At 41.0% G+C, this 26,203-nt stretch overlaps 3 protein-coding genes across 4 annotated transcripts; 1 reads left to right on the plus strand and 2 right to left on the minus strand.

The window, feature by feature from the left end:
• Window positions 1-268: 268 nt before the first annotated feature.
• On the minus strand, window positions 269-1,983 carry churc1 (churchill domain containing 1). Of its 2 annotated transcripts, none has more exons than XM_070926056.1 (4): window positions 1,861-1,983; window positions 1,467-1,600; window positions 874-949; window positions 269-765 (listed from the first exon to the last, which is right to left on the minus strand). In XM_070926056.1, exons 1-4 carry the CDS (start codon window positions 1,897-1,899, stop codon window positions 673-675), a joined length of 342 nt encoding a protein of 113 aa, XP_070782157.1. In that variant the 5' UTR covers window positions 1,900-1,983; the 3' UTR covers window positions 269-672. The 2 variants fall into 2 exon arrangements, with proteins under 2 accessions (XP_070782157.1, XP_070782156.1); XM_070926055.1 differs by having other exon boundaries at window positions 874-944; window positions 1,465-1,600.
• A 5,545-nt stretch (window positions 1,984-7,528) lies between these two features.
• On the plus strand, window positions 7,529-10,785 carry LOC139302640 (zinc finger protein 106-like). Its single transcript, XM_070926342.1, has 11 exons — window positions 7,529-7,577; window positions 7,672-7,802; window positions 7,996-8,130; window positions 8,361-8,477; window positions 8,573-8,764; window positions 9,101-9,163; window positions 9,420-9,539; window positions 9,708-9,779; window positions 9,877-9,948; window positions 10,134-10,280; window positions 10,430-10,785. The coding sequence occupies exons 1-11, from the start codon at window positions 7,529-7,531 to the stop codon at window positions 10,484-10,486; spliced, it is 1,155 nt and encodes a 384-aa protein (XP_070782443.1). The 3' UTR covers window positions 10,487-10,785.
• A 1,405-nt stretch (window positions 10,786-12,190) lies between these two features.
• capn3b (calpain 3b) lies at window positions 12,191-24,914 on the minus strand. The gene is made up of 23 exons (XM_070925702.1): window positions 24,597-24,914; window positions 21,817-21,886; window positions 21,067-21,185; window positions 20,292-20,425; window positions 19,569-19,737; window positions 19,100-19,183; window positions 18,929-19,020; window positions 18,633-18,710; window positions 18,357-18,517; window positions 18,075-18,244; window positions 17,983-17,994; window positions 16,724-16,932; window positions 16,571-16,607; window positions 15,693-15,716; window positions 15,386-15,472; window positions 14,557-14,634; window positions 14,415-14,472; window positions 14,272-14,336; window positions 13,685-13,753; window positions 13,514-13,592; window positions 13,285-13,401; window positions 12,982-13,040; window positions 12,191-12,354 (listed from the first exon to the last, which is right to left on the minus strand). The coding sequence occupies exons 1-23, from the start codon at window positions 24,912-24,914 to the stop codon at window positions 12,328-12,330; spliced, it is 2,316 nt and encodes a 771-aa protein (XP_070781803.1). The 3' UTR covers window positions 12,191-12,327.
• Between the last annotated feature and the right edge of the window lie 1,289 nt (window positions 24,915-26,203).

Here is a 26,203-nt window from a genome sequence, read left to right on the forward strand (position 1 = left end):
TGACACTATATCAAGCAACTTAATTGACAAAACCAACATCACAGATGTTCAAAATTTCCATTTTTCTGAGCATGTAAAGGACTATGTTGGCTTTCAAATGTATATTTATAAGTTCATTCTTGCCCTTGACCTCCAAATATGAAGCTATTTGGCAAAAACAAATAACTTTGCATGATGTAAGCAAATAAATATATATATATTTTATTTTCAATACCTGACATTTGGACTTCTGTTTTGTTTTTGTTTTTAAATGAGGTATTTTTGGATTTAAAAAATGTGTAATTTCTATAGCTGCATGGTAGGCTCATTCTTACTTTTCTAACATCAGATATGTGTTGAGCAGTAAAATGCAGAGGGTAACAAAAAATTATTCGTATTAAAAAAAATGTTTATTTAAAGTACATAGTTCAATTGACATACAGTACATAACATTTGTTGTCATGGAGGGTAATAAAAAGTTATACGTCCTGCTCAACTGATATCAGCATATAGTAATTCATAAGCACTCAAGAACTTAAAATATGGCGTACTTAGTTGAAGATGTGCATAAAATTTTCAATGAATGATAAAAATGGTTGTAACCCTGAAGCCAGCATCCAGCAGCATGACAATGGAGGTGACACTTGATGTAAAAAGTGAATCATGGCCGGCAGGTTCGGTGTCTTTTGAGGTCTAGAAGAGAGGTGCAGACTGTCTGGGGTCATCGGGTAACACACTGATGGAGTCCTCTGCCTTCCCACACAGCATGCAGAGCATAGTGTACTCCTGGACAACATAAAACAATTAATGTACATACAAAAAGATTATACTGTGGCAACAACTAACTATAATCTACTTACTTATGGTCAATATACCAGTATAAAGATACCTTACCTGATATTCATCAACCACAGAGAAAGTGTATTCGTGCCTGGCGATGACATGGTCACAGTTTTTACAAACATCTGGAGAAACAAATGGACATAAGTGGATTCTTTTTTTAAACATGCTGTGCATGAGTTTCTCAGAAGGTTGGGATTATTACAGCTTGCCACCATCTTTTGGTGACCTTTGGCTGGAAACCAAATACACTATATCAGCAAAACCCTTCAGACACATTACATGAGCTTTAATATGCTGCTATAACAGCTTCCACCCTTCTTTCAAGGTCTTCCTGCTCTGTGCAGGCCAGTCAAGTTGTTCCACATCACCAAACTGGGAAAACATTTCCTTATGCACCTTGGCATTGTCATGTTGAAACAAGAAAAGCATCTTCCCCAAACTGTTGCCACAAAGTTGGAAGCACACACTACTGCCTGAAATATCATTGTATGCTGCAGCATTACAGTTAACCTCAAAATGAATTAAGGGGTCTAGCCCAAACCTGAGAAACTGAGAAAGCCCCAGAGGTACATACATTTTTAACAGTTTAATGTAGTAGTGTAAAACTGGTTGTCTAGTGGGAGCACAGGATGAGTGACTAACGGTCATATGTGACTATCTCCTCTCCGTCATCATCCTCTGTGGTTTTATTGCTGATCAGCACAAAGTCCCTCTGATGGCAGTTGGCGCAGCCCAGGTAGTTCATCAGGTAGGAGCCATTCTCCAGACAAGTGTTCCCCTGAGCAGGAAATCACAGGAGCACTCCTTTTAATACCATCACATTTAACTCTTTTTGCTTTCTCAAAGACACCCTGAATTGTATACTTAAGCGGAATACTAGAGCGTCGTTGTTTGAGGTGGTTGGTTAACCTAGCTATAACTCTTGATACATTAACGTTAACTTACTCATAGCTGACTATAACGTTAGTAGTAGTATTTACTAGTATACCAAGTTAGCGTCGAAACAAATAGTGGCGTGTCCCAGTTGCCTCAACTTACCCGGTCCGGGTATTCTTTTTGCACACAGCCGTTGCACATTTTAACTTGAAACCCCTGTTTTAAAAGTCAGGTAGCGATAACACACTGTAAACAGCTAACAAATAGCTAATTGTTTTGGGTGATAAAAACTCCTCTTCCGCACGGAACAGCGGTCCCTGTAGCTCGTTAGAGCTGTAAAACACTTATTATCGGACATTGTTGCAAAAGCCCCAACTCGCACTTATCTCATGTTTTGTAGATCTAAGAAAACTGCCCGCCGCAGCACTTCCGGTGTCATCTTTAACGAACGATTGGCCGACGTAGCCGCCGCAACGTCATTTACGTAGGGAAACATGGCGGTCGGGCAGCTGTTGAATGTTGTTGCCATGTGAAATTTGTCTGGTAATTATGATCTGTTTACACGTTAATCCTAAAATATCGTGTTCAGTGTAATTTGTTAAAATGTTAACTAAATGCCGTTAACTTTCCCCAACGGCTTGCGTGAGCTGTTGGGCGCGTGGACCGTTAATCTGCAGCAGTCCACCTCAAAGGTTAGCTGTTAACCTGTAGTCAACGCTGGCTAGTTGTGACTTGACAACCACATTGTGCTGCTGTTTTAAGTCTAGAGATGATTGCAGTGTTATATTGGTTATAAACTTTGTCGAGCATTCGCCTTAACGCCAGTATAACGTAAATGCCACCAACAGTCTATATTCTGTAGGCTATAATCTTTATTCTGTTATAAGATGATGCTATTGAGACATTGACGTTGGGTCTATATTTATTATATACTTGCTTATCAGCTTATTATTATACTTACTAGTTACAGATACTATGCTAGTGTAAGTTTGTTTCTTGTAATATATGTTCTGTTATAATTTGTTGTTGTTTCAGCTGCTCAGAAATGGCAAAGGTTGAAACCCCACATGAGAAGGTGGGTAAGACCCCTGTGAAGAAGAACAACAACAAAGCACTATCCACTCGGAGGACCAAATATTCCCATTGTGTTTTGTGTCGCAGGGCATATTTGAAACATGTAAGTGGCTTTAGATTTACCAAGACATTTTAATGAGAAGCAGTGCTGGCTAATATGTGCGTTATAAATGGTGTATAATCTTGACAATATATCTCTTAACAACAGGAAGGACAAGAGCATATGCATGGCATGCTGCATCACAGAGAGCTGGAGACAGCGCTGGGCAAGTGAGTAATATTTGTCAAGTATACAAATGTGTACCTGCTCTAATTTTTCACGAGGGATGCCAAAACACACCAGTATTTTTCATTTTAAGTAAAACATACATGATGTTCTAAGACATTTTGGTCTGAGGCATAGTATGATCTGAGAAAACTAAAAGAGACAAGATGGATGCCACTTTATGCACAACGCATGTCAAGGTTGCATTCTTCAGAGTATTTTCCCTCCACCTGGGTATGGAATATCAATAGTTTTTTGTGCCACCTGAGATGTGTTCAAGTATCTATTTTATTTAGGAAAGGTTCTTGTACAGTCGCCTGTATTTTAACATTTAAGAAGTTTGACTCACAAAAGAAATCAGTGAGTAGAAAAACATGTTTATAATCCTTCAAGTAAAGTATAAAAAATATTGTTTGGTATTATACAGAAACTCAGGTGTCTTATCTGCACTAGTATAAAAGAAATTCAAATGACACGCAGCCCCAGAGTGTTTCCCTGCCATACTGAGATGACATAATCATAACATGCATTGACCCAAATCTCTGTTCTTCCATTAACAGGGGTTCATTTCATGAATGTCAGGCATGTAAGGAATCCTCCATGGGTTTGAATGAGTATGCTAAGCACATCTCCACCGCTCAACACAAAGCCAAGTTGAATAGCTTGATGTCTAAAAATGTGAAGCCCCTCCCTCTGTACAAGACTCTGAGCATGGAGTCTATGGGCCGAATCCTGCAGAGAAACAAGGAGCTGAAGAAAGAGGAGTAAGAGTTTCACCTGTTCAGCTGTTATTGAGTCAAAATTATATTAGATTTTGCATTTATTCTCTCCATGATGTCATGTGTTGTTTTGAAACTGTCTATTTTTGTTACAGGAAGAAAGTAAATAGAAAGAAAAAAAAGAAACTGAAGCAAGTAGCTGGTAAGAAGCATGCAAAAATTCGACAGGGAGCTGCCAGAAAAAACCCAGTCATGTCCAAAGTTGTGAGGCTGGAAAAATCCAACCAGGGGAACATGAAGATACTGAAACAGATCCGGGAAACCCACCAGACAGGAAGCAACAATGTTGTTGTTCAAAACAAAGAGAATAAAGTGTCCAGTGTGCAAAGACCTCCTCACCAAAGAGAATCAACTCTGCAGAATCAAAGTGGGGGATTTTCTTGTTGGCCCGGAGAGCCTGCAGGTCGAACTTGGCATCACCCTAATGCTCGGCAGCAGTTCCCCCAATCAACTCACCAGCTGAGGTATGATGACAGCTTTTCCGTCAACAGTCAGTGCAGAAAAGTCCAAATTGAAAGCTCCCAAACAGACCACAGAAGACCACACAGCACCCAAAGACGGGCCACTAACATGTCAGAGCAAATAACCATCAGCCAGCATGACCGTTACAACAAGCAGTACGAAAGAGACTTCACCAGTGACCTCCCTCTGACCGGAGCCTTCCTCTTTGATCACGGCCACAATGAGAGTACGGGATCTTCTCAGCCAGGACAGGAAGGTTCGCATTCAACTCGACCTGACTCTGCAAACAACAGATCCGTCAACGCAGCTCCCATACGGGACGTCGACGTCAGTGCGATGCTATGGCAAATCAGAAGAACGCTGGGTGTGAGGGAGCCATGCAGAGCAGATCGTGAAGCCCGCAGGCAGAACAGCGAGGGAGGCGTCCGGGGGGCTGATCACGGGGCCGCGCACCGAGCTGGAACTGAGAAAGAGCAGCCGGCAGGTGGCTCCTCCAGAAACCGTGGCAAGGAGACTACACTTCGCGTCACCTCTGCTGCAACTACATCTGTGCAGTCGTCACTAGTCAACAAGCCAAAGCAGACAACAGTCAAAATGACACAAGGCGCGACTCGGCATTGTGAGAAGAGCTCAGTGGTTGCAGGTGACTCAAACGGGCCATCAAACAGCAGGGAGACCGAACCTCCCACTTCACTCAGCCGATGTTCGGACAGGATCACGTCCTCTGAGCCCAACCTGAACATCGGCCGCAGGGTTCGAATTGCCCACGGGTCAGGCAAAGTTCAGGGGGAGAGAGAGGCGGAGCTCAAATCGACCTTGAATAAGTTGCTCAGCTTGTCAGGGGCCAAGAGTAAGCCGAGCTGGAGGGAGATGAAAGAGGAGATGAAAAGGAAGAAGCAGGAGAGGGTGAAAGGCCGGCCCAGGTAACCCTTGTCTCGTCTTTTCAACCATATCCATTTCACCCTTTGTTTGCCAAACAGAAATTATGATTTTTTTTAAATCTGTTTTAATTCTGTGTGGTAACAGGTTTGGAATTGAGCTGGTGAACCTTCTGTCTGACCAAGAACACTCAGCACAAGCAGAGGACAATGACTTGACTCTGTCAGAGGGCTTCCACTGGGAGTCGCTCCCAGACAGTCCTTCAGCTGCACACTGGACTGAACTGCCTCCTCCACCGCAGGACTGGACGCATAAAGACTCTCACATAGAAACGCAGGCAGATTCTCAGATGCAGGAGCCTTCAGGGCAGCCAGGTGCAGCACAGGAAGGTTGCAGCAGTCAGGCGGTTGAAGTCGTCTCTGTGAAGGTGGAGCCAAACGTTGAGGACGAGAATGGAAATCTGAGAGACAATCGTAGTGCCAGCAAGAGGAAGCACACGGTGGTAACTGAGCAGTTTATTGTATTATTAAGAGTAGGCCAGAGCTTAAACATCTAGTTTGCTGATACATTTTTATTGTTAGAATTTAATTATTGTGTTTTTCTTACAGTATGATGGCATTTCTGAGAAGGAACCAAGTGGAAAAAAGAAGAAAACAAAGTCAAACAAAGGTGATTCTGATATTTTGTGTTCTATATTTTTAATAGGAATCTTTTATACTATTTCTAGTTCCATAATAAAACAAGCGCAAGGTATAACATACAGCGAATGATTTATGGCATTTTTTTTTTTTAATAGAAGTGTAATTATACACACATCACAATCAAGGCTACTGGGATAAAAATGTTTATCTAAAATGATTTTCTAAATACATTTCTCTATGTGAGTCAGTGTGCAGGCGTGTGGAATAAAAAAGACATTTAACAGATTCAGATTCACAGATTTCTTTATTTTATTGTCCATTGTGAGTCTGATGATGTTATAGCAGTGCGATGCTAAATCGATGGAGTACTCTTTGAAGGCATTTTCATTTTGAGGTCAGCTAATCTTTTCTATGATCTGAGATCGTTAATCAGACCGACTCAACTCCTTAATAATGTTTGATATTTATTGGATGATATTTATTCTATCCCTATAGACCAGAACCAAATGGACCAGCTGTTGGCTGTGTCTCTGAGGGAGGAGGAGCTGAGCCACACGTTACAGGATTTGGACAAGTCTCTGGTCCAGGCCCGCAATGCCCTGCAAGCTGCCTACACGGAAGTCCAAAGACTCCTGCTATATAGACAGCAGGTGCCACCCCTAATGAAGAAAACATCACAGAAATATATATTTTTTCCTTTTTCTCAGACATCAAGTTTACATTAAGTTGTTCTTCCTGCTGTTTTAGTGTACTGTCGAGGTCAACAGCCTGAGATCCAAGCGCATTGAGATCCTGCAGGGGATGCAAGGTGCAGTACATTCGCCCTTTGCTTTAAATGGCTTCATACGCAACAAATTTAGTTACCTTTTTCCTTTCTTAATCGCTTTCAGGAGGATACTCAGGAGCATCTAATGTAGCAGAGAAAGCCTCCACCTCTTCAGCAGAGTCTGCTGCTGCTGCTGTGCAACCAAGACTCTCTCCCCTCCCTTCCACTAGTGCCTTCCCCGCCTCCTCCAGCCAGCAGTCACCTCCCACAAACCCAATGTCTTCCACCAGCCAACCTCACCCAACCCTGTTTGACCTGCCAAAAATGCTTGTAAAGCAAGAAATCAGCCAACGACCTACAGTCTCCTGTAACCAACCTGTGTCCCTGTTTCCCTCTGATTTGCTCCCTTCACTGCTGCCTACATCGCCTCACTTAGCTGCTCCTACAACTGCTGTTACCTCTCTCACACAACTCAAAGCGGAGCGCCCTACATCAGGGAATACAAACCCTTCTCCTGAGTCATCTGTCAGGAAACAGGAGCCAGCGGCGAGGGAGCGGTTAAAGGACTGTGTGACGTTGGTGAGAGAAGAAGCTGACAGTGATTCTGAGGCAGAGACGGGAGGAGATCTTGACAACGAGCCGGCAGCAGAGGAGCCTGGTGGAGGGACTGAGAGCGATGACTCTGTCGAAATGATGGAGCCCTCCGACCTGGTGGTCATTGATATTGATGAATCGGACAACGAGGAGACGGCCTCCAATGTCCCCGTCCACCAAGAGCCTCCTCGGAAGTCTGTCAGCGTGGAGTTCAGTTCTTCCAGCACTCAGACGTTTCAGCAGAACGATGTTGAGAGGTGAGGTGACTTCACGAGATATTATGGTCTAGAATCCTGAACATTACAGGGATGCTTTACTGGCAAATGTGAAATATGACCGACTTTTCTCCCTTGACTTTGCTCTCAGAAAAATGAAGCCAACACTTGTGCCAGTGAAAGATGCCTCTGCTGTTCCTCTAGGTGAGTGTCTTTTCTCCTGCATTAAATGTCTCACAGAACATGTTTAGATGCAAAGGTAAGATAGAGCTACAAAAACGTAATCACTGTTTTTCAGAGTGTGTCGACGACGAGCCATCTTTGGGAGATTTTCTGAACCACACAGGCCCCGTTCACGGCCTCCAAGTTCACGAGGGCCGGTTGTACACATGTTCAGGGGACAACACAGCACGGGCCTACAGTCTGACGGTATGTTGATTTATTTCATTTAAACCCACTTGTGACAAATGTTTTCCCTGCTTAAAAAACTGTATCCTTCCTCAGACAATGAGCAAGTATTATCAAACCAAAACGATCTGTATCAAGCAGTAATTGAGAATTGTGATCCACAAACTATATAATCTGTGAAACAATAAGCTGTATGTTTCGTCTCTGTATCCAGAACAGGGAGTGCCAAGCTGTGTTTGATGGTCACACGAACAAAATCAACTGTCTGCTGGTGTCGTCCCTCCCAAACAAGCCGGCACGCCTCTACACCGGATCCAGCGACCAGACGATCCGCTGTTACAGCACAAAGGTACAAAACACATTTCTTTCGTGATTTGTATGTGACACTTCAACCGTTATTAGACCTGCTGCTGTCATGAATTTGTCCTGTTGGTCGCTGAACAGCTTTAACTTAACATAGGAAGGGTTTCACTCTGATACCCAGTAGTTATAATTTACTTGGACTGCCTCCTATCTTCTGTTTTGCATTTGTTTTTTTGTTGTAATTTGGTGATTTATTTTTCAACATCTCACCTCTAGTCTAAGAAGTGTCTGGAGCAGATCTCGCTATCGGACAGAGTGTTGTGTTTGCACGTCGCCTGGAACATCCTGTTTGCTGGACTCGCCAATGGATCAGTGGCCAGCTACGACTTAAATGTGAGTGAAATGATTTTAATACGTGGGGACGTACTAAAAGCTGCTTTAAAACGTCAGTAGCGATCAACTCTCCCTCTATCATATTTTCTTCCTAGACTCTGAAGCAGTTGGACGTGTTTGAGTGCCACGGCCCGCGAGGCGTGAGCTGCCTGGGATCAGCACAGGAGGGCGCCCGCCGAGTGCTGCTGGTCGGCTCGTACGACAGCACCATCAGCGTGCGAGACGCCAAGAGCGGCCTGCTGCTGCGCTCGCTGGAGGGTCACACCAAAACTGTACTCTGTATGAAGGTCTGTACACTTCAGCTGTTAAAAACTGTTAAAGTGGTCTTTATCCAGATAAGGAGACAAAATGATTTGAGATTTTACTTGGAAGTGTGTTGTAAGAATTGAAAAGGTTATTTATTCTGTTAAGAAAACAGTAGATCTGTATTCATATCACTTGCAGATGCTTCTCAAACAAATGTGCTATATAGTTTAAATGCTGTGGTAAATCACTGTATTTTGACTGACATTTGATTTAAAAAGGTCAGTTCTTCTTTTTCTTGCAGATGAAATGTAGATCATCAAAGAGATTATCACTTGTATATCAGGTGTACTGAGTTATCCTTCCTTTGTGGTTTCCAGGTGGTCAATGATCTGGTCTTCAGCGGCTCCAGTGACACGTCTGTTCACGCCCACAACATCCACGTAGGTGTTAAAGATTCCCAGGAGTTTGAATTATCTCCGTGTATCGATGGACGCGCACTTGCAGTCTGTTTTGATGCCTTTTAACATTACGAATCTGTTAATCTGAACATTTCTTGTGTCTTGTCTTGTTACTGAGGTGATCAATGGATTCATTATCTTTAAAACATTTAAATGTTAATTTATGCAGAGTGTCTCTCTCGGCTTGTGCTTTGGTTTGTTTCATGCATTCGCTGTCACCCTCCATCTTTCTTTGTAGACGGGTGAGTTGGTTCGTATCTACAAAGGCCACGGTCACGCTGTCACATCAATAGTCATCTTGGGGAAAGTGATGGTGACAGCCTGCCTGGATAAACTGGTCCGAGTGTATGAGCTACAGGTACAGTGTTTATGACTCAATTCAGGCCACCATTCTAGAAAGATTTTAAATTTGACTTCTTGAAAGCTGCAGATATCTAGTGTGCTGTTTGTGAACTAAGCCTTGTGTCTGTCGTCTTGTGAATTGTCTCCCTATTCATTTGAACTTTGAACATTTGCGTCTTTTTAGTCCCACGACCGCCTGCAGGTGTACGGGGGTCACAGTGACATGGTGATGTGCATGGCCGTGCACAAGAGTGTGGTATGTGAACTAAAACTGGCGCGGCCATATTTTTCATTTAATGCATGGCAGGTTCATGTCGTTGAATTATGTATCTACCATTGTTTGTCCCACCCAGGTCTATACAGGCTGTTACGATGGCAGTGTTCAAGCTGTAAAGCTCAACTTGATGAAGAACTACCGCTGCTGGGTAAGGACTCTTTATACAGAGAATTTAGATATTTTAAGTCTGATGATAAGATTTGAGTACCCACTTTTCTTTGCCTATCCAAAATATCCAACGTTCTTTCTTGAAGATATATATATCTGTAAGGTTTGTTATATTTCTTGTGTCATAACACGTCTTTGTCTTTGTGACCTTCGCCCTCTGTTCAGTGGCAGAACTGCTCTCTGATCTTCGGCATAGCGGAGCATCTTGTGCAGCACCTCCTCAGAGATCACAGCAACCCGAGTCTGCAGACGGTCAAATGTCGCTGGAGAGGCTGCAGCAGTTTTTTCTCCTCGCAGCAGTCGGTTAGGCAGGTAATGAACTGACGCCATCTTATTTTCAGCAAAGTGGAGGTTACCATCAGCTCACTATCTAAGCATTTATCAAAAGTGAGGAGTACAGGCAGGTTGAACGATATCACGACAACAACAACTCCTCAGTCTTGTTTGTATTTTCCCGGCAGGAGCTGCCTGAACACATGCAGAGGCACGTGGAGAACGTCGGTGAAGTGCAGCCTTGACAGCTGCGGTGAAGTAATGCAGCAGACGAGGCTGGAGGTTCAGCCGTTACAACACAAGTTATTTTCAGGAGTTTTGGTTTTATTTTCCATTCACTTCTTATGTTTTTCTGGCTTTTGAGGTGCTGATCACACCTCTGTGGTCTTGTGCATACATGACCTCTGTAAGGCCACTTCTTATTGATCCCTGCAGCTGTTTAAATAACTACTTTCATCTATTTTCTTTATCAGTTACTTGCAGTTTAAGTTCTCAGTAATTAAGCTTTATTTGAGGAGTAAAATGATTAATTACTTTTGGATCTGTTGACATGACGTGGCTTTATACACCATAAAATATATTATACAGTAAGCCTCTTCAGAAATGATTAGTACATGTGAAGTTGATCGCTCAGAACATTTTTACAACTATGCTGCAGATTGCAGATGTATTGCAGATTGAGGAGGGAACATGTTTTAATGTTGGCTGAATCTGTTAAGGAGCAGCAAAGCAGAAATGCCAAAGTGTCTGAACCTGATCAAAATTAATTTAGTTACACATCAAGTCTCAACACCCAGTTTGTTGTGAAACCATCGGTCTGCACAGCAGTTATTTTACTCAGATGTAACGATGCACTCCTGTAACATTGTCAGACTCGTGATGGATCTACAATTGGTTGAGTTCCCCTTGATGATGTACAACCCCACAAGTGCCTGACATCTCCTGTATTTCTTCAGCCTTAGACATTAAGGATCATTCTTGGTCATTTTAGGAAGGGTCATGGTTTTCCCTTCAGGAAACCAGGATTCTCAAATCCTTTATAAGAGATTGTCCTCATTTCAATGTCGACGGGACATGCGCACAGGGCCGACGGCTCAATTGTGGAAATAAACAGGATTAACTTGCTGGTGCACTGTATTATTAATTAAAGAAGGTACAGTTTGGGAACAACTCCAGAGTTTAAAATCCAGGCTAATATTTAGCAACCTGTACTTTCTGTATAGATAATAACATTTGTATCTCTACCTGCCTGCTTTCAGGTCAGGTTTCTCTTTGATTTGGTTAAAAATGTGTTTTGCATCCTTGAATATAAAATCCATCTACATGTATTCATTTATAACTTCACTTTTTTCAGATAATTATTCTAGGCAATGTCCTTGTCCCTTTGATCATTTTGTACAATGCATATTTGAAAACTTTTTGGATGATGGAGTGAAAGTAGTGAAAGCTGTCCGACCAAACTGTCCTGAGAGTAACTTTGAAGAATACTGCCTTAACTTTTGTATGTTACAGTGTACAGTGTGTATTTGATTTGTACTGTATATATACAGCAAATAAAAAAAAGACAAATATCATTTACAGTGTTTACCTCCACTACATTTTAAAAACAACATACATTCAGTATTTCTCTAAAGTATTTCACTCAACACTGATAGCGTTGCATTACTAACCACGTATTGTTTACAACATATGAACTTTAACAAAGGTCAACTCTACATTTGTAAAAACATCTGTTCACATCATCACATTACATCATTACTTCACTTTGTCTGGACAGTGATGTAACATGATTATCAGGCTGCACTGACGTCAGCATTCATCACATGTCGCTTTCATCAGGCGCTCTAGAGTCCAGAAAACTGATGATGATGTTTCTGTATGATGTCAGTCGCTTAGAAATAAGCTAAAATAAAGTTGACATTAAATCTAAATATCACATACAGCTGGAGAAATCATCAAACCTCTGATTTTGGAGTCACAAAATCTGTGCAAAGATACTTCTAAAAAAAATTAAGAGGCCGCGGGAGTTGAGTCGTGAACAGGAGCCCCGACTGTCTGCAGCTGCATCAGTGGTGAAGAGGGTGACTTAAGAATACATGGTCAGCTGAAGCCACTGGAAGAAGAGCAAAAGAAAAAACGAATATGAGCACAAAGGGTTTTCATTTTGAAAGTGTACTGACCAAAAAACTGCGAAACACAACAGTAGTGTCACAGTTTTTACCTTTGTGAAGCTTATTTTTAATGTGTCAGAGAGGTTGATTCAACTCTATGATCATTTTTGAGGCTGTAGTCTGTGGTGTTGTTGTATTGGACTGCAACATATGGAGAGGTTTTCTGATAATTTTGGTATTATATATGAAAATGAAGTGGACAAAATATTAGAAACACTTGTATGTGTTGTGATGTAATCCAACATGGTAGACCCTCAAAGTGCAGCCTCAAAATAACATCTAAAAAAAACACAAACAAGGTAAGGTCATATTTACTGTTTTCTGGTTACTCGGACTGTTTTAACGAGTTTGAAGGTTAGAAGCTCGGGTAAAACGTAGTAAATTGACCTTAAGTTGGGAACGTTTTGTCAAACTTTCATACTCGTACTTTCCTCGGTCAAGAAGGAATTTTGATGCACTTTGTCACAAGCATGTCTCAGTAGTCTTATCATGAAGAACATTTATGTGGAACAACATATAAACATGGACAGAAACACAGCAAGAGACACAGAATACTAAAGCTGGCTCACCTCCAGGACATTGAGCTTTATTAATCCATCTCCATCTTTGTCAAAGGCATTGAAAGCCCCTGAAAGAGACGCAACAGATCAGTCTCCATTCATCTATTTATACATAAGATATAATAAGATAAGATGGAACTTCATTTATTCTGAGGGAACTGTTGTGCAGCAGTTGGAGTACAAAGTAGGAAAGATATAAATAGTGCAAATATAAAATATCAATAAACAGATAACAAAAATCCACAAAATCGAAATATACACAAAGCCAAAAATATTTTTAAAAAAAAGGTGTGACGTGTGGTCTGTACTTACTGAACATGCCCTCTAGCCTCACAAAACAGCAGATGTAACTGTCAAAGTCGATGTTGAGGTGCTCGTCTGCGTAGCGCATGGCTATGATGTCATATAACTGGTTGTTGAGGTGAAAGCCTTCAAGTGGAGAAGAAAAAACAGACATTGGATCATTGGATCTGAAAATGGAAATATACAGTACGCGTAGAGAAACATCCTGTGAGTGGTTCATTCTTAAAGTGCCGCTCACCTGCATCATTAACAGCGTTCCTCATCTCAAAGCTACTTATGGAGCAGGATTTGTCTGTATCGTAACGTTTGAAGATCAGCTGCAAACACATGAGGAGATGGACAGTCGGATGAAAACTTGTATGTTTGATAAAGATGAGCAGAAGTTACAGGGTGGTTACGACTGTCCCACCTGCCACGCCTTGATCTTTTTCCACAAGTGTTTGAACTCCTGCAGGTTCAGCTTCCCCGTCCCATCAGTCTGAGAAATGGTCAGTTATGGAAAAACCAACACAGACGCCAGTGGAGCCAATTTCAAAGGTGCATTTAATAACTATTGAATGTGGGAGATTTTGAACGTGTCACTAAGGGTTCACCTATAATGATTTAATTCTTTTTCAAATATAGTTCAACATAAAATATGGTCATAAATACGGTGGCCCTGAGAGCTTCGACGCACTGCAATTTAAGATAACACCTGCAGATTAAGAAAACATCTTCACCTTATTTGGTCATGTTTTCTTAATTTGCTCATGTTTTGTCTATTTGCATGTGCTGAGTTGCAGTACATTGAGCTCTCAGGGCCACCGTACCTCACTGCTGAAAAATAGCAGCACAGTGAACTAACTTAATACACGTCTTACCCCTTTAACTTTTGGTTGCCAGAGTAAAGCATTTAGGAAAAAACGTTTGCCTGTTCTGCTGCTCTTCTACAATACGTGTTGACCACAGGACAGTGAGTCAGTACCAACCACCTGCTAATGCCACCTGGAAGGATACATCCATCAGGGCGATCATACTCCGACATGTCTCAAGGCTGAAACCCTCTGTCTTTATTTCATTATCTGTGGAAAAGGACAGCTCGGATAATCAGCACACAACACAGACTATAAAAATGATGTTAATCTTTCCAGTGCACTCACGCTTGGAGAGTACGTTCTTCATCACCATCTTGAGTTCATTGGCACAGATCTGCATGTCCTAAGGGAGGGACAAATATTACACTCAGACGTCCACGCCTGTCTCTGTCTTTCAAACACTCCTCTCTCCTCTCCGTGTACTCACCTCACCAGCAATCTGTTGGTAAATGGCTCTGAACTGTTTTTCCTCTTCTGTCTCCTCCTCAGGTTGGAGTACTTTTAGCTGAGCGACAGATCAGAAAGAAGTCATTTAAAAAGAGCGTTATTGGTAGGAGGATTATCCTGTGGGCTAGTTAGCTTTGGCTTGCTGGACTTGTTTATTTGGTATTTCTTTTCCTTTTTTTCTCCATTATGATTCAATTCAGCTCCTGCCTTATTTAACGTGATATAACAAACTCAATGACGTTGGTGTCTCAAAATAGATTTCTGAATTACAGAAAGGTTGGTAAATTAGCTTTAGGCCTTTAGGCTAGCTGTGACTGCACAAAATGACACATTTCTATGGCAAAATAATTGCTATATGGTAAAACAGACGTGTTTGTAAGATAAGGTAAAGAGAAAGTATACTATTTGTATTTAAAATAAATAGATAAAACAGAAAAAGAAATAAAAGAAATAATAAGAGGTATATAAAAGTAAAAGTATGTTAAAGTCCAAATTACAAGGCAGAAGTGACAGGGGTGTGATTAGATTGCATTTCCTTGTAGTACCAGAGGAGAGCAGCACATTAGAGAAAGACATTAACTAGGCCTGTGCACACTGAGGCCTTACAGGAAAACAGGTGCAGCTGAGCCACTTGAGATCAGTTGGCTTCAAACTCAATTGTTTTATTCCCAGCGATGTTATTTGACCCAGTAAAGATTGCGTTTCAGAGCCGTCAGACTCCAGAAATTACGACGGGGCAAAGGTCACTATGAGCTATTTCCTGCGTGGCAGCAGTGTCGGTGTTCTGGCTCAACGAAACAACAGATTACCTTTGGTTTCTTCTTCTTTTCCCCCTGAATGCCGTCATGCTCGATCTCTTTGTTGGCTAGTGCTCTGTCTGACACAAATACAATAGGCTGGCATGTGGGTAATGGCAGTGGTTGATAAGAGGAGAGAAGGGTTATGAGAGACAAACAGAACAGAAAAGAGAGAGTCAGTTTATGGTTATTCCACTGGTTATTATCTATATATGTGATGAAGGCACAAACTATAGCTGCCAACATATGAGAGAGAAGCAGTGGGGAATGCAGAGTTTAAAAACAATCTAACAATGTTAGTGCCACATGCATGCATTACCTTTTCTTTCTTTTTGTTGTCTTGCTGATGGCCAATAAGACAAGGAAGGACAGAAGGATGAAATGAGATGAAAAGGAGGAAAAATACTTGCATTTTCAAGGCTGTTAGTTACTCTTGTGGGAAAAACAATGAGAACAGCATGAATAGATAGAGAGAGATTTCAAGAACAATGAAATATGAAATATGTATGTTACATATTTGGGATTTACAGTATATCAAATTCAAACTGATACTGCAGTGTGAAAGTGTGTTTCAGCCTCTCCAGGACATTCAGCTTGATGTCAAGGATACTTGGTTTTTATATTAAAGTCTAATTTCTCTCTGTATTTTGGAGATGCACCTAAAGGTTTGTGTCTACTCCCTGAGGAGGGTTATGGCTACAAGTAAAAATAAAACCATGGACCTTTTCATAGTCACTTTCAGAAAGACAAGGGTGAGAAATACTTGGTGCAACGATTGTTACTCACAGGGAACAGACACTGACTAATGCTGTTTATTGTTGTTGTTTTTAACATTCTTCCTAATTTCTCCTTTTTGTTCTATATTAGTATTATATGAGGGATGATATCCCTGTGTAATGAACTGTACTTGTATTTGTTTGTGAAAATGAATGACGCTATCCTAGTCCTAAAGTTTTTGTTCTAAATCCCAGTCTTTCTGTTAAATTTAAAATGTTTATAAAAGAAAGTGTGTTGCAACAGAAATCTGGCCTTTTAAATATATTTTAGAGGATGGACAGTATCCTCTTTCAAGCCCAGAAATCCTAATATGAGGAGACCTGAACAATCCCATCTGTTTCGAGTCATTTCACCGCTACAATATCAGTCAGAATTATCCAAATATATTTTCGACCCCACTACTTCAGTCATGTTGCAAACCTGCGTTTGGTCAGAGCCGATTGTGTTCTCCGCCTCCCTGTGAGGAAAAACAGACTTCGCTATATTTTGCAATTTTACTGGTCAATAATCCCCCAGAATAACATCATTTGCACCACTAAATATGGCCGGTGCCCCACCCTCACTGATCCTTACTCGGACGTGCTCTGCTTCTCAGAGAAGACCCTGAGAATGAACTCTCCCTCTTGATGTGGTTCAAAGGTTGAGGGGATGATGACATACTCCCCTGGAGGCAGACGGATACGCTCCGTGACCTCCCGCAGGTTAATGTAGGTCTTGCATTTAGCTTTGGAAGCTGTGTACAGGAAGAAGTCCTTCTGCAGATGTTGATTCTGTCCACACATCTATGAACGGAAAGAAATCAGAGAAAGTGTGGAAATGAACTCTTCAAATAGGAAAGTAGTCAATACTGAAAAAGTATTGAAAGCATTGTTCAAAATGTTTGGGAAATACGTTTATTTGCTTTCTTGCCGAGAGTTAGACAAGAAGATTGACACCACTCTCGCATCTGTCAATATAAAACTACAGCCAGCAGTCATTTAGCTTAGCTTAGCACAAAGACTGGAAGCAGAGGGAAACAGCTAGCCTGACTCTGTCCAAAGATAACAAGATAAAGCTCGTTAATTAACCCGTACCATCTTGTTTGTTTTGTCTGCACAAAAACCAAAGTGTAATACATGTTGTGGTGTTATGGTGGGTTATGTGCCGGACTATTTCTTGGCTGAGTCTTGTCATCACTGTGAGGTTGCCAGGCAATTAGTGGACACTCCAGGAAGTGACTACGCCCGGGCAGGAAATAATTTAGACAGAGTCAGGCTAGCTGTTTCCCCCTGCTTAAAATCTTTATGCTAAGCTAAGCTAACCAGCTTCTGGTGTTAGCTTTATATTTAGTGTACAGATACGAGAGTGGTATCGCTCTTCTCAACTAACTCTCGTCAATAAAGCAAAACAGCTTATTTTCCAATGTGAAACTTTAATACTTCTACTCCTGCATTTGAGTCATTTATCAAGAAAATAAATAAATAAATAAAATATTCGCTCAAATGTGAGGATTTGCTAGTTTTATACAGAGTTTTCCACTGTTGGTCAGATGAAACAAGCAGTTTGATTGGGCTCAGGGAAACTAATGGGCATTTTTCACTATTTTCTGACATTTTGTGGACTCAACAATCAGCAAAATAATCAAACAAAATGACTACCAGATTATTCAACAATGAAAATAATCCTGTATTTAAGCTTGTGTTGTAAAGTGTACATAGAGGTTTCACTACTACTACCGCCACCACATGTACTGCTAAGTCAAACGCACACAAACACAACTCTCTGGAGATACAGATCAATGCTGTGAAAGGCTGACTTCATCAAAATAACATCCTTCTCCAAGATGGGCATACCTCCTTCGGCACCTGCAGAAACAAAGAGGAAGTTAAAGAAGAAGTCCATGTACATCAGCTTATCCAGCGATTTAAGGTCATGTGATGGGTACCTCGTAGATGGAAAATCCAATGATGAGGAATCTGGCTCCTTGATGGCGCTGCATCCTTCGACCTTTCTGCATCAGAGCCACGACAACAGTGCAGGCCCCCTTCCCGTCCTCTGGGTCATCATCCTCCTCATACAGTTGCAGCCGATACTGAGGGTTCGTCCAGAATGTGTCTGTAAAACACAAAAGGTAAATCTGCAACAAGGAGTCACATGATAGCAGCCTGACAAAAGACACATGAGCCTTTTGATTTGGTCAATATAAGAAGAAAAAGTGAAGGCCTACTTGGGTTGTTCCTGCAGCCGCCGGCAGAGCTGCCTCTCACCCAGCGGCCCTCGTTGACCGACACCGTCCAGCTGTGTCTTTCGTCACCCTGCAGTGTGTCGGGCGTCAGGTTACACATCTCCAGCTTTGTGAAGTTCCTCTTGAAGTCATCAAAAGACATCCTGGAGGGGAACACGAAAGAGGAAGCTGTATGGATTGTAAAGCCCCTTAAGGCACATTTGTGATTGGGCAAAATTAAAGATGTGATGAAGAGTATGTGACGGTGGTTTTACTCACCAGAACTCGCTCGCCTCCACAGTCTGTTTTTTTAGGTTTTCCTGGTCTGCGATGGAAATGGTCGACCATTCCTTTGAACTTTGGAAAAACCAAATCAGAATTACATATATTACAGCATCAGTCATAATGCTATAATACTATCATGATGCTGGCAGATGCAGAAGCCTCCCACCTACATGTTCGTTTGGTACTGTAGATTCACATAAACAGAATTATTTGTGAATACTATATATTTTTTATCACAAAATGAAAAGTTTGAAAACTGAAGTTTTTGCTGGCCTCAGATCAAATCTTACTTTGGACTCCACGGTCCCTTCCACAGCACAAAACCCCAGGGATTGCGCAAGCGAATCAGACGAATTCTGGTGTCCTTTGCAACCTCGTCACACTAGAAACACCACCAAGCTGTTAGCATTACAACCAAGAATGTGCATTTATTGTACAGTGAGTGGACATTTTTACTGTACCTCCGCCAGGCCTATGATGGAGTAGGCATGACCCCTGACCAGCCCATGATCAGTCCGAGTCTCCAGTTCACTGGCCGAAAAAATCTGACAGATACAACACATGTCAGAGCAAAACACAGACTGAATTTTGAGGCAATAGTCTTGTGAAAACATCATTTTAATTCATTCATTTATTCTGAAGTTGATGGGTAAAATCTAGTTTTCCTATAATCAAATTAGAAAAATGTAAAAGTGGGATGCAGGGAAACGGGCTAATTTGTATGGGGGAAAAGACGTTTCGTGCAGTGTCCCTAATATCCACCTCCTCCTTACAGTTGAATTAGATTTTCATATTTCAGTCAGTTGTGTTGCTGCATGACTCATCTAATAAAACCAGTTTTGTTGCTTTTGTTTGCTTAAGTTCCTGTAATGTGTTCATTTCTTCCCTATTTTCTGTGCACTTTATTTCACTACTTTCATCACCACTCACGTCTATGGAGCAGCCCATCAGTGAGCCTCTTTCAAGCGCCTTCCTCATGATGTTGTAGAGCTCTTTGGGCGCCTCGGACAACTCGAAGAACTCGGTAACTCCTCCTGTGAAATCCTCCATGGCTTCCAAAGTGTTGCCCCCTTTCAGGGCCTCATAAGACCCGTGCAACCTGAGAGAGAGAGGTCGATCATTCTGCTCAATGCGCTGACATGTATGTTCTTGAAGGCTTGGATTTTTCCCAGTGTCTGCAGCCAATGTGGGAAACATGAGGAGGGAGGGGTTGCGAGCCTAGTTACTGCCTCTAATAATTAAATAATAATCAACACCTTAATAAGACATTTAGCGCATAACTTAACTCTAACTCTTAACTCTTAAAACTTGTTTCACCTCAAGTAAGTTCAAGAAATCTTATGCCAGTGAGGTGAGAGGTCAATCATCTTGTTTGACAGATTGTCTTGGCATCACCTCAATGTCGGTGGAGTAATTTTCCCTGTTTCTCAATACTGATAAAAAAAAACATTTATCAAATCAGGAGAATTTGCATTTAAAACACCTGAAATGATTTCATGTCCCCAGGCTTTATCCAGACTAACTTACTAACAAACTTCTTTCAGTGGATGGATAGAAATCTGATCTCAACTGAATGAAATAACATCATGGATGTGACGACGAGGAGAGCTGCACGACTCCACTCTGCAGTGGACATTAATAGACTTTGCTTACTTGGCATACGCTTTTTCCAAAAGAGCGCTCCAGAACTCATTCTCTCTGAAGGATTTGGTGAAGACCAGATGGTTGTTGCAGGTGGGGATGCGGTCGTCCACAACCACATCGATCCATTCACCATAACGCCAGAACTGAGTGTAAGGAGACAGAACAGACTTAAAGCAGCAAATCAGTCATCTTTGAGAGTCATATCTCTTAAGCAACGTCTGTTTTTTTGATAATGCCTGCCCAACACTGGATGCTTGAGGCCATTATTGGAAACAGGGGGAAACAGCTAGTCTGGCTCTGTCCAAAGTAACAAAATTCACCTACAAGCACCTCTAAAGCTCACAAATTAACACTTTCATTTGTTTAATCTGTACAGAATCTGAAGTCTCTAAGACTATTTCTTGGCATCTAACTCTCGAAAGAAAGCAAATAAGCACATTTCCAAACTATTTCTCATTTAAAACCAATAAGTAACACCCAAAAAAACACATATTAATCATATGTCACATGTTTATCACAAGTGAAAACAATAACTTTAACATGAACTATCACATTTCACATGTGCTCTATCATGTGAAACTGTATTTCGCATATGATGAATTTGCATATTTCACATGTGAGATAGCATATTTACATGTAAAAACATGAATTTGACATTGTGTTTTTATGTCTGTCTAATAAACTGTATTTCTTTTAAACTGCATTTGGAAATTAAGAGTACATTTTTCAGAACATGAAAGTTCAGTTGTTTATTGCACAATGTGCCAAATATCCATTTAGAAACCTGGAAATGGAAGATGCCGGCGTAGTTGTCGGTGAAGCTCTGATCCGGGGGAATCACTCTGTACAGCAGCTTGTCATTCAGCGTCAGACAGGCTATGGCAGCCAGTAGCCAGCAGTCACCTGTCAACAGCAAATTCATGAGCTATGAAAACAAGCATATCGCTTCATCAGTTACTGCAGTTGTCACAGATTAAAGCCACATTGCTGCAGGTGTCAGTCATCAACATCAGTAAGGTAGCATCAATAAGGTTATGGCTAAATCTCATAGTCATTGCAGCTGTTAAACGTGTTCCCGGCTCTGTTTTCCGTCCCACATTGCTTGGCTGTACTCTATGTTGTTATAGATTTTTTTATTTCTTGCCATGTCCCTCAACAGGACTGTTTCTGCTTGTACAGAAGACACACATATTACCTTTTTGCATTACAAACTTCAACAAGCTCAGCTTTTTGAAGAACATCCATCGGGCACCAGCAGCTGATATTGTTGTTTCTTTCCACATTTTCCATGGTCAGTAACCTACTTTCTATTCTTGTTTTCTATTGTGGTATTATGAACATGTAGGCCGTAGTAAGAAAACAAAATGGTACTGGTAATGTCTTGTCAAAAAAGCGTCTGTATATGCACCATAACGTTTTGATATAGAGGCCTGGAGAATCAGTAGAGAGGAAAAGACCAGTCCCAGGCAGCATGGTGTACTTAAGTCTAACTTTTGAACCACTTGTTGGGAAGCAGAAACAGTTTAAACATTACCCAATTCTCCTTGACAGATGTCTGTCCTGTTAGCTCCATCCACGATGAACTGGGGGTTTTCACAAATTTCCTGTCATAGACAAAAGAGAGGGTTAGGGTGATATTTCTGAGCATGTTGTGAAATATCAGCGTCAGAGCTCAAATCTGTTTTCTCATGAAATGATAGATGCATTCAGTGTAAATGTATGTAAATATATTGATCCAATCTCTATAACAAGGATAAATACTCATGCATGAAGCTCTGTTTAATTGGCTGCCATCCCCCTTCGCTTAATAATCATTACTATCGGACTGATTAATCATGCTTTTACTAGCCCTGGGTATCAAACCTCAATACTTTTTTGACATAGACGGAAATCTTGAATGTCGGGTCCGATTCATAATCTTGTTTGCTTATTCTTTGAGCAGATTGAGTTCCTGATTTAAATTGAAATGTTGCCAATTTTAGACATTAAATTAGAGTCTTAGATTCTTGTTTTATTACGTTCTTGTACAGCTGTTTGTGATTAGACAGCATTTAACATTTACAAGAGCTTCTTTTGTTAAATTCAATATGTTTGTAAAAAGAACGTATTCATATTTCTCAAAGAAAGGTATCATTTTGGTATTGGTCAACATTTGAATCACACAACAATTTAAAATCTGTACTTACAAATCTACACTCGACATGACTGACAATATGAGGACTTGACCCTGAAACTGAAAGTGCGTTGTAGAAGGTTCTCTGGCTGACCTGGACCTGCTGGGACCATGAAACCCCCTCTGCATTCACTGCATATTTATGAGGAAGCAGCTGTTGGCGGTCCCCTGGTCACGACCCTTCAGTCCTCTGAACAAGTGATAACGTTGTGCTGAATGATGAGAAGCCTTCACCTCATAACTACTTATCTCTGTCACGGCAGAGTGATTGACTGTGTCTGTGGTCCTACTGGAAATTACCAGTTTATCATCCATCTATATTATATATGTATGATTTATTAAAGGGATTTCATGGTTTATTCTTCTCAACATTTGACTTCAGTCAGTATTAATGGATATGTTTATGCACGCACTGTGTGTCATTGTGATGGAGCACATAATGCTTGTTGTTATGAAAGAAATTCTATGGTCTTCGTCAAAAGTGGTTCCCAACTTTCCTCTTTTTTCTTTCCTGTTTTCTTGTGAAATATTAGATACTTTCACCTCTTTAGGCCTCTACAAATCCTTCAAATAAAGCAAAACAAAATCAAGGCCACAGCATCTGAAGAGCGGTCACAAGCCACAAAGGTTGTTCTTTAAAACCTTTTGAAGCCCCTCTGGACAAACTAAAAAATGCATGATTATCAAGCAAAAAACAACACAGCCTTTTCTAACTCCTGAAATATCCAAAATGTGCAGTTTTCGGTGGTTAGAAAAGACAAAAAGAAGAGATAACGACAGGATAAAGATATTGTAAATCAAGTTGTAATTCAGGGGATTCACAGTAGCGCCTCTGTTCACCTCATCACGCGATTGACCGTAACTAAGGCTATAAAAATGCAGCCTCATGTTCCGAATATAGAGCGAGCTCCACTGCTGACCCCTGGATGGGATTCATGTATCACTAATCTCAGCTGAATGGCTAAAGCTACATTCACCATCAGGCACTCAGCAGCAATCAAGCTTCAGATTCATGTTACACTGGATTTTGTCGACTGCAAAGCAAAAATTTGAAAATGTTCAATGTTTGTCATTTGTGTTTACTGGTAAGAACTAAAAAAATAATTTGGACCCGTTTCATGCTTATATAGAATAAATGAATGCTGTGGGAATACACTTTACTTTTTTGAATATGAATATATATTCAGATAAAAGTAATTATTAATCGCCACACCAATCACATAAAACTGAGAGGGATTAACTGTCATGTTCATACTGTTCATGGGCAGAGGTTGAAAGTAACTAAATACATTTACTCAAGTACTTCGCTTAAGTGTCATTTTGAAGTACTAACCCTAACCCTAATACTAGAGTATTTCTATTTAATGCTACTTAAAGAAACTGTCTTCATAGTTCAATGTTTTGGGAAATACGCTTTCTTGCTGAGTATTAAATGAGAACATTGATACCACTGTCATGTCTGCAAGGCAAATATGAAGCTGACGCCAGCAGCTAGCTTAGCATAAAGACTGTAAAATATTTACTGGACAGATACGAGAGAGAAAAAAACTCTTTCCATAATACTTCTACTCTACTACATTTATCTGACATCTGTCATTACTTGTTTTGAATGCATGTAAAATTTAAATTGAGTATTTTCACACTGCAGTATTGCTATTGCAAGTGTTGGGTCTTGGGAAAGGGCTTGTGTCATTTGTCATGTCTGCATTTCTGTCTATTAGTGTTAATATCTGTGTCAGTGTGTTGCAGGTACTTTGAGTCATGGTCTCATCATGCCGAACAGAGATAAATGTTTTCTGCCAAAAGTCCAGCTGCCAGGCTACAAGTCAGAACCTTGTGGTGTCAAGACTATCAAACCCTCTTGCGAATGTATATCATAAAAATATGAAACACTGAAGCCAACACTGAGTTGCACCCTTATGTTTCCCAGCAGAGGCAGAGGGCATCTGTCAGCTGTCTGTGATTGAAGAAGGTGATAACCCAGAGCTATGCTTTCACAACCATGCAGCCATATCAACTTGACATCCCAGCCATGCTTTGCGGAGGAAGTGGTGAGATACACAGGGATTTTAGAGAAGAGCCACTTTTGCATTAAGTGCAACTTGGCTTAAAGTATAGGGTGACAAAAGACTGGCACTCACAGAGGGACGTTTCCACTCAAACTTCATCGAAGGTTTCTGACTGTAGAAGAGCGAGGAGTCATTTGCAGGGAACAGAGGGTCTTCAAACACCACCTTCTTCTTCACGTATTTGTCTCGAAGCTCCAAAAAAGTCTTGAGTCGCTTGGCATCCTTGACAGCCTCATTTCTGCTTAGAATCGCAGAGTAGATTGAGTTAGTCCCAGCAAGAGGGTAATCGGCTTTGTCATCGGGCCCGAGTGATGCCTCAGTTTCATGAAGCACTGTCACCTTTGTATCTTCAACAAGAGGCACTTCACCTTCATGTTTCTCATCCCCCATTTTATCAGGGAAAGCCTCTGCCTTTAGTATTCCTGTTTGTGTCAAAGTCAGTTTATAAAGTGCAAGAAAAGTCCCTCCTTATTTGCAGAAACAGAGCATGAACTTGCAAAACAGCCCAAAGAAACTTCCTGTCTCCTCCCTGACTCCGATAATCACTTTTAGTTCCTTTATTTGCGGGCAATACTGCCACTGCACACGGACAGTCACCAACCAACAGCCTCTCACACCAGCACTCACACAGCCACTGTTGTGTCCCTGGTGCTGACTGGACCTAAATATAGGCCTCTTTAAAGGAGGGGAGGAGACTTCTCGAAGAGAGTCTCTGACCCTTTCACAAGATTTTCAGGTCACAGTGTGCTGTTCAGGGGGACTGTCCAAAATATGTACATCTAACTGAAAATATGGTGGATTATTACCTGAGGGAACGTTTTTGGAGAAATGTAATTGTGAAAAATATATATGATGTAGGTCAGAGTCAGGTCATGTATCCAGTGGCATGTGCACTATGCACTGTCACACCTCCTTTAAATGCATGTGATTCCTGAACTAAAAGGTCTATGGGATGTAAAGCATTTAGTTAGTGCTTATAATTAGCAACAAATCTGATATTTACTGGCAATTACACATTTTATCAGCTTAACTTAGTTTATATCAATGTTCAAGATAAGTACCACCATGTGACTAACTGGATTATAATCACTCAAAACCTGTTCAACATCTATAATATCTAGTTATATTGACACCTAGTGGTAGAACAAACGCCTTGACATTCACTTCCTTTTCAATCGGCTGTTGTGACTAATTAAAACGACCATTCATCATAATTCAGTATTCAGTTGGCCTAATTCTCTGTCAATCCACGCTCATACCAAATAAGAAAAGGGAGGCTGTTGGGTGCAGGGTTGCCAGGTTTGAGGGAAACCCGCATTCTTGTTTTCAGTATCAACCAGGATGAATGGACCTCTTTATAAAATTGTGCCGTCAGACTGACATTGTTTTGTGTTTTGTGGTAATGCTCATGGCAAAACTTAATCTCTATCTCACAATTTTGGCTAGACTACCATGACTATTTTTATTTTTTTTGTCTATAATACCACAATGGAGTTATTTTATTTAAGTTATTTTCAATACCATTTTCTTGTGCCATCATTCAAATGTACAACGATCCAAAAATTAACCAGCATATCCTGGAATACTGGCTCCAGGTTGTCTGTGTGTTAACAAAAGTGTGTGTCCCCTGTGTGCACAATATAAACTACAATAATTTGATTTGAGATTCATTTTTGACT

Source organism: Enoplosus armatus, chromosome 19, assembly GCF_043641665.1.
Source record: "Enoplosus armatus isolate fEnoArm2 chromosome 19, fEnoArm2.hap1, whole genome shotgun sequence".
Classification (NCBI taxonomy): domain Eukaryota; kingdom Metazoa; phylum Chordata; class Actinopteri; order Centrarchiformes; family Enoplosidae; genus Enoplosus; species Enoplosus armatus.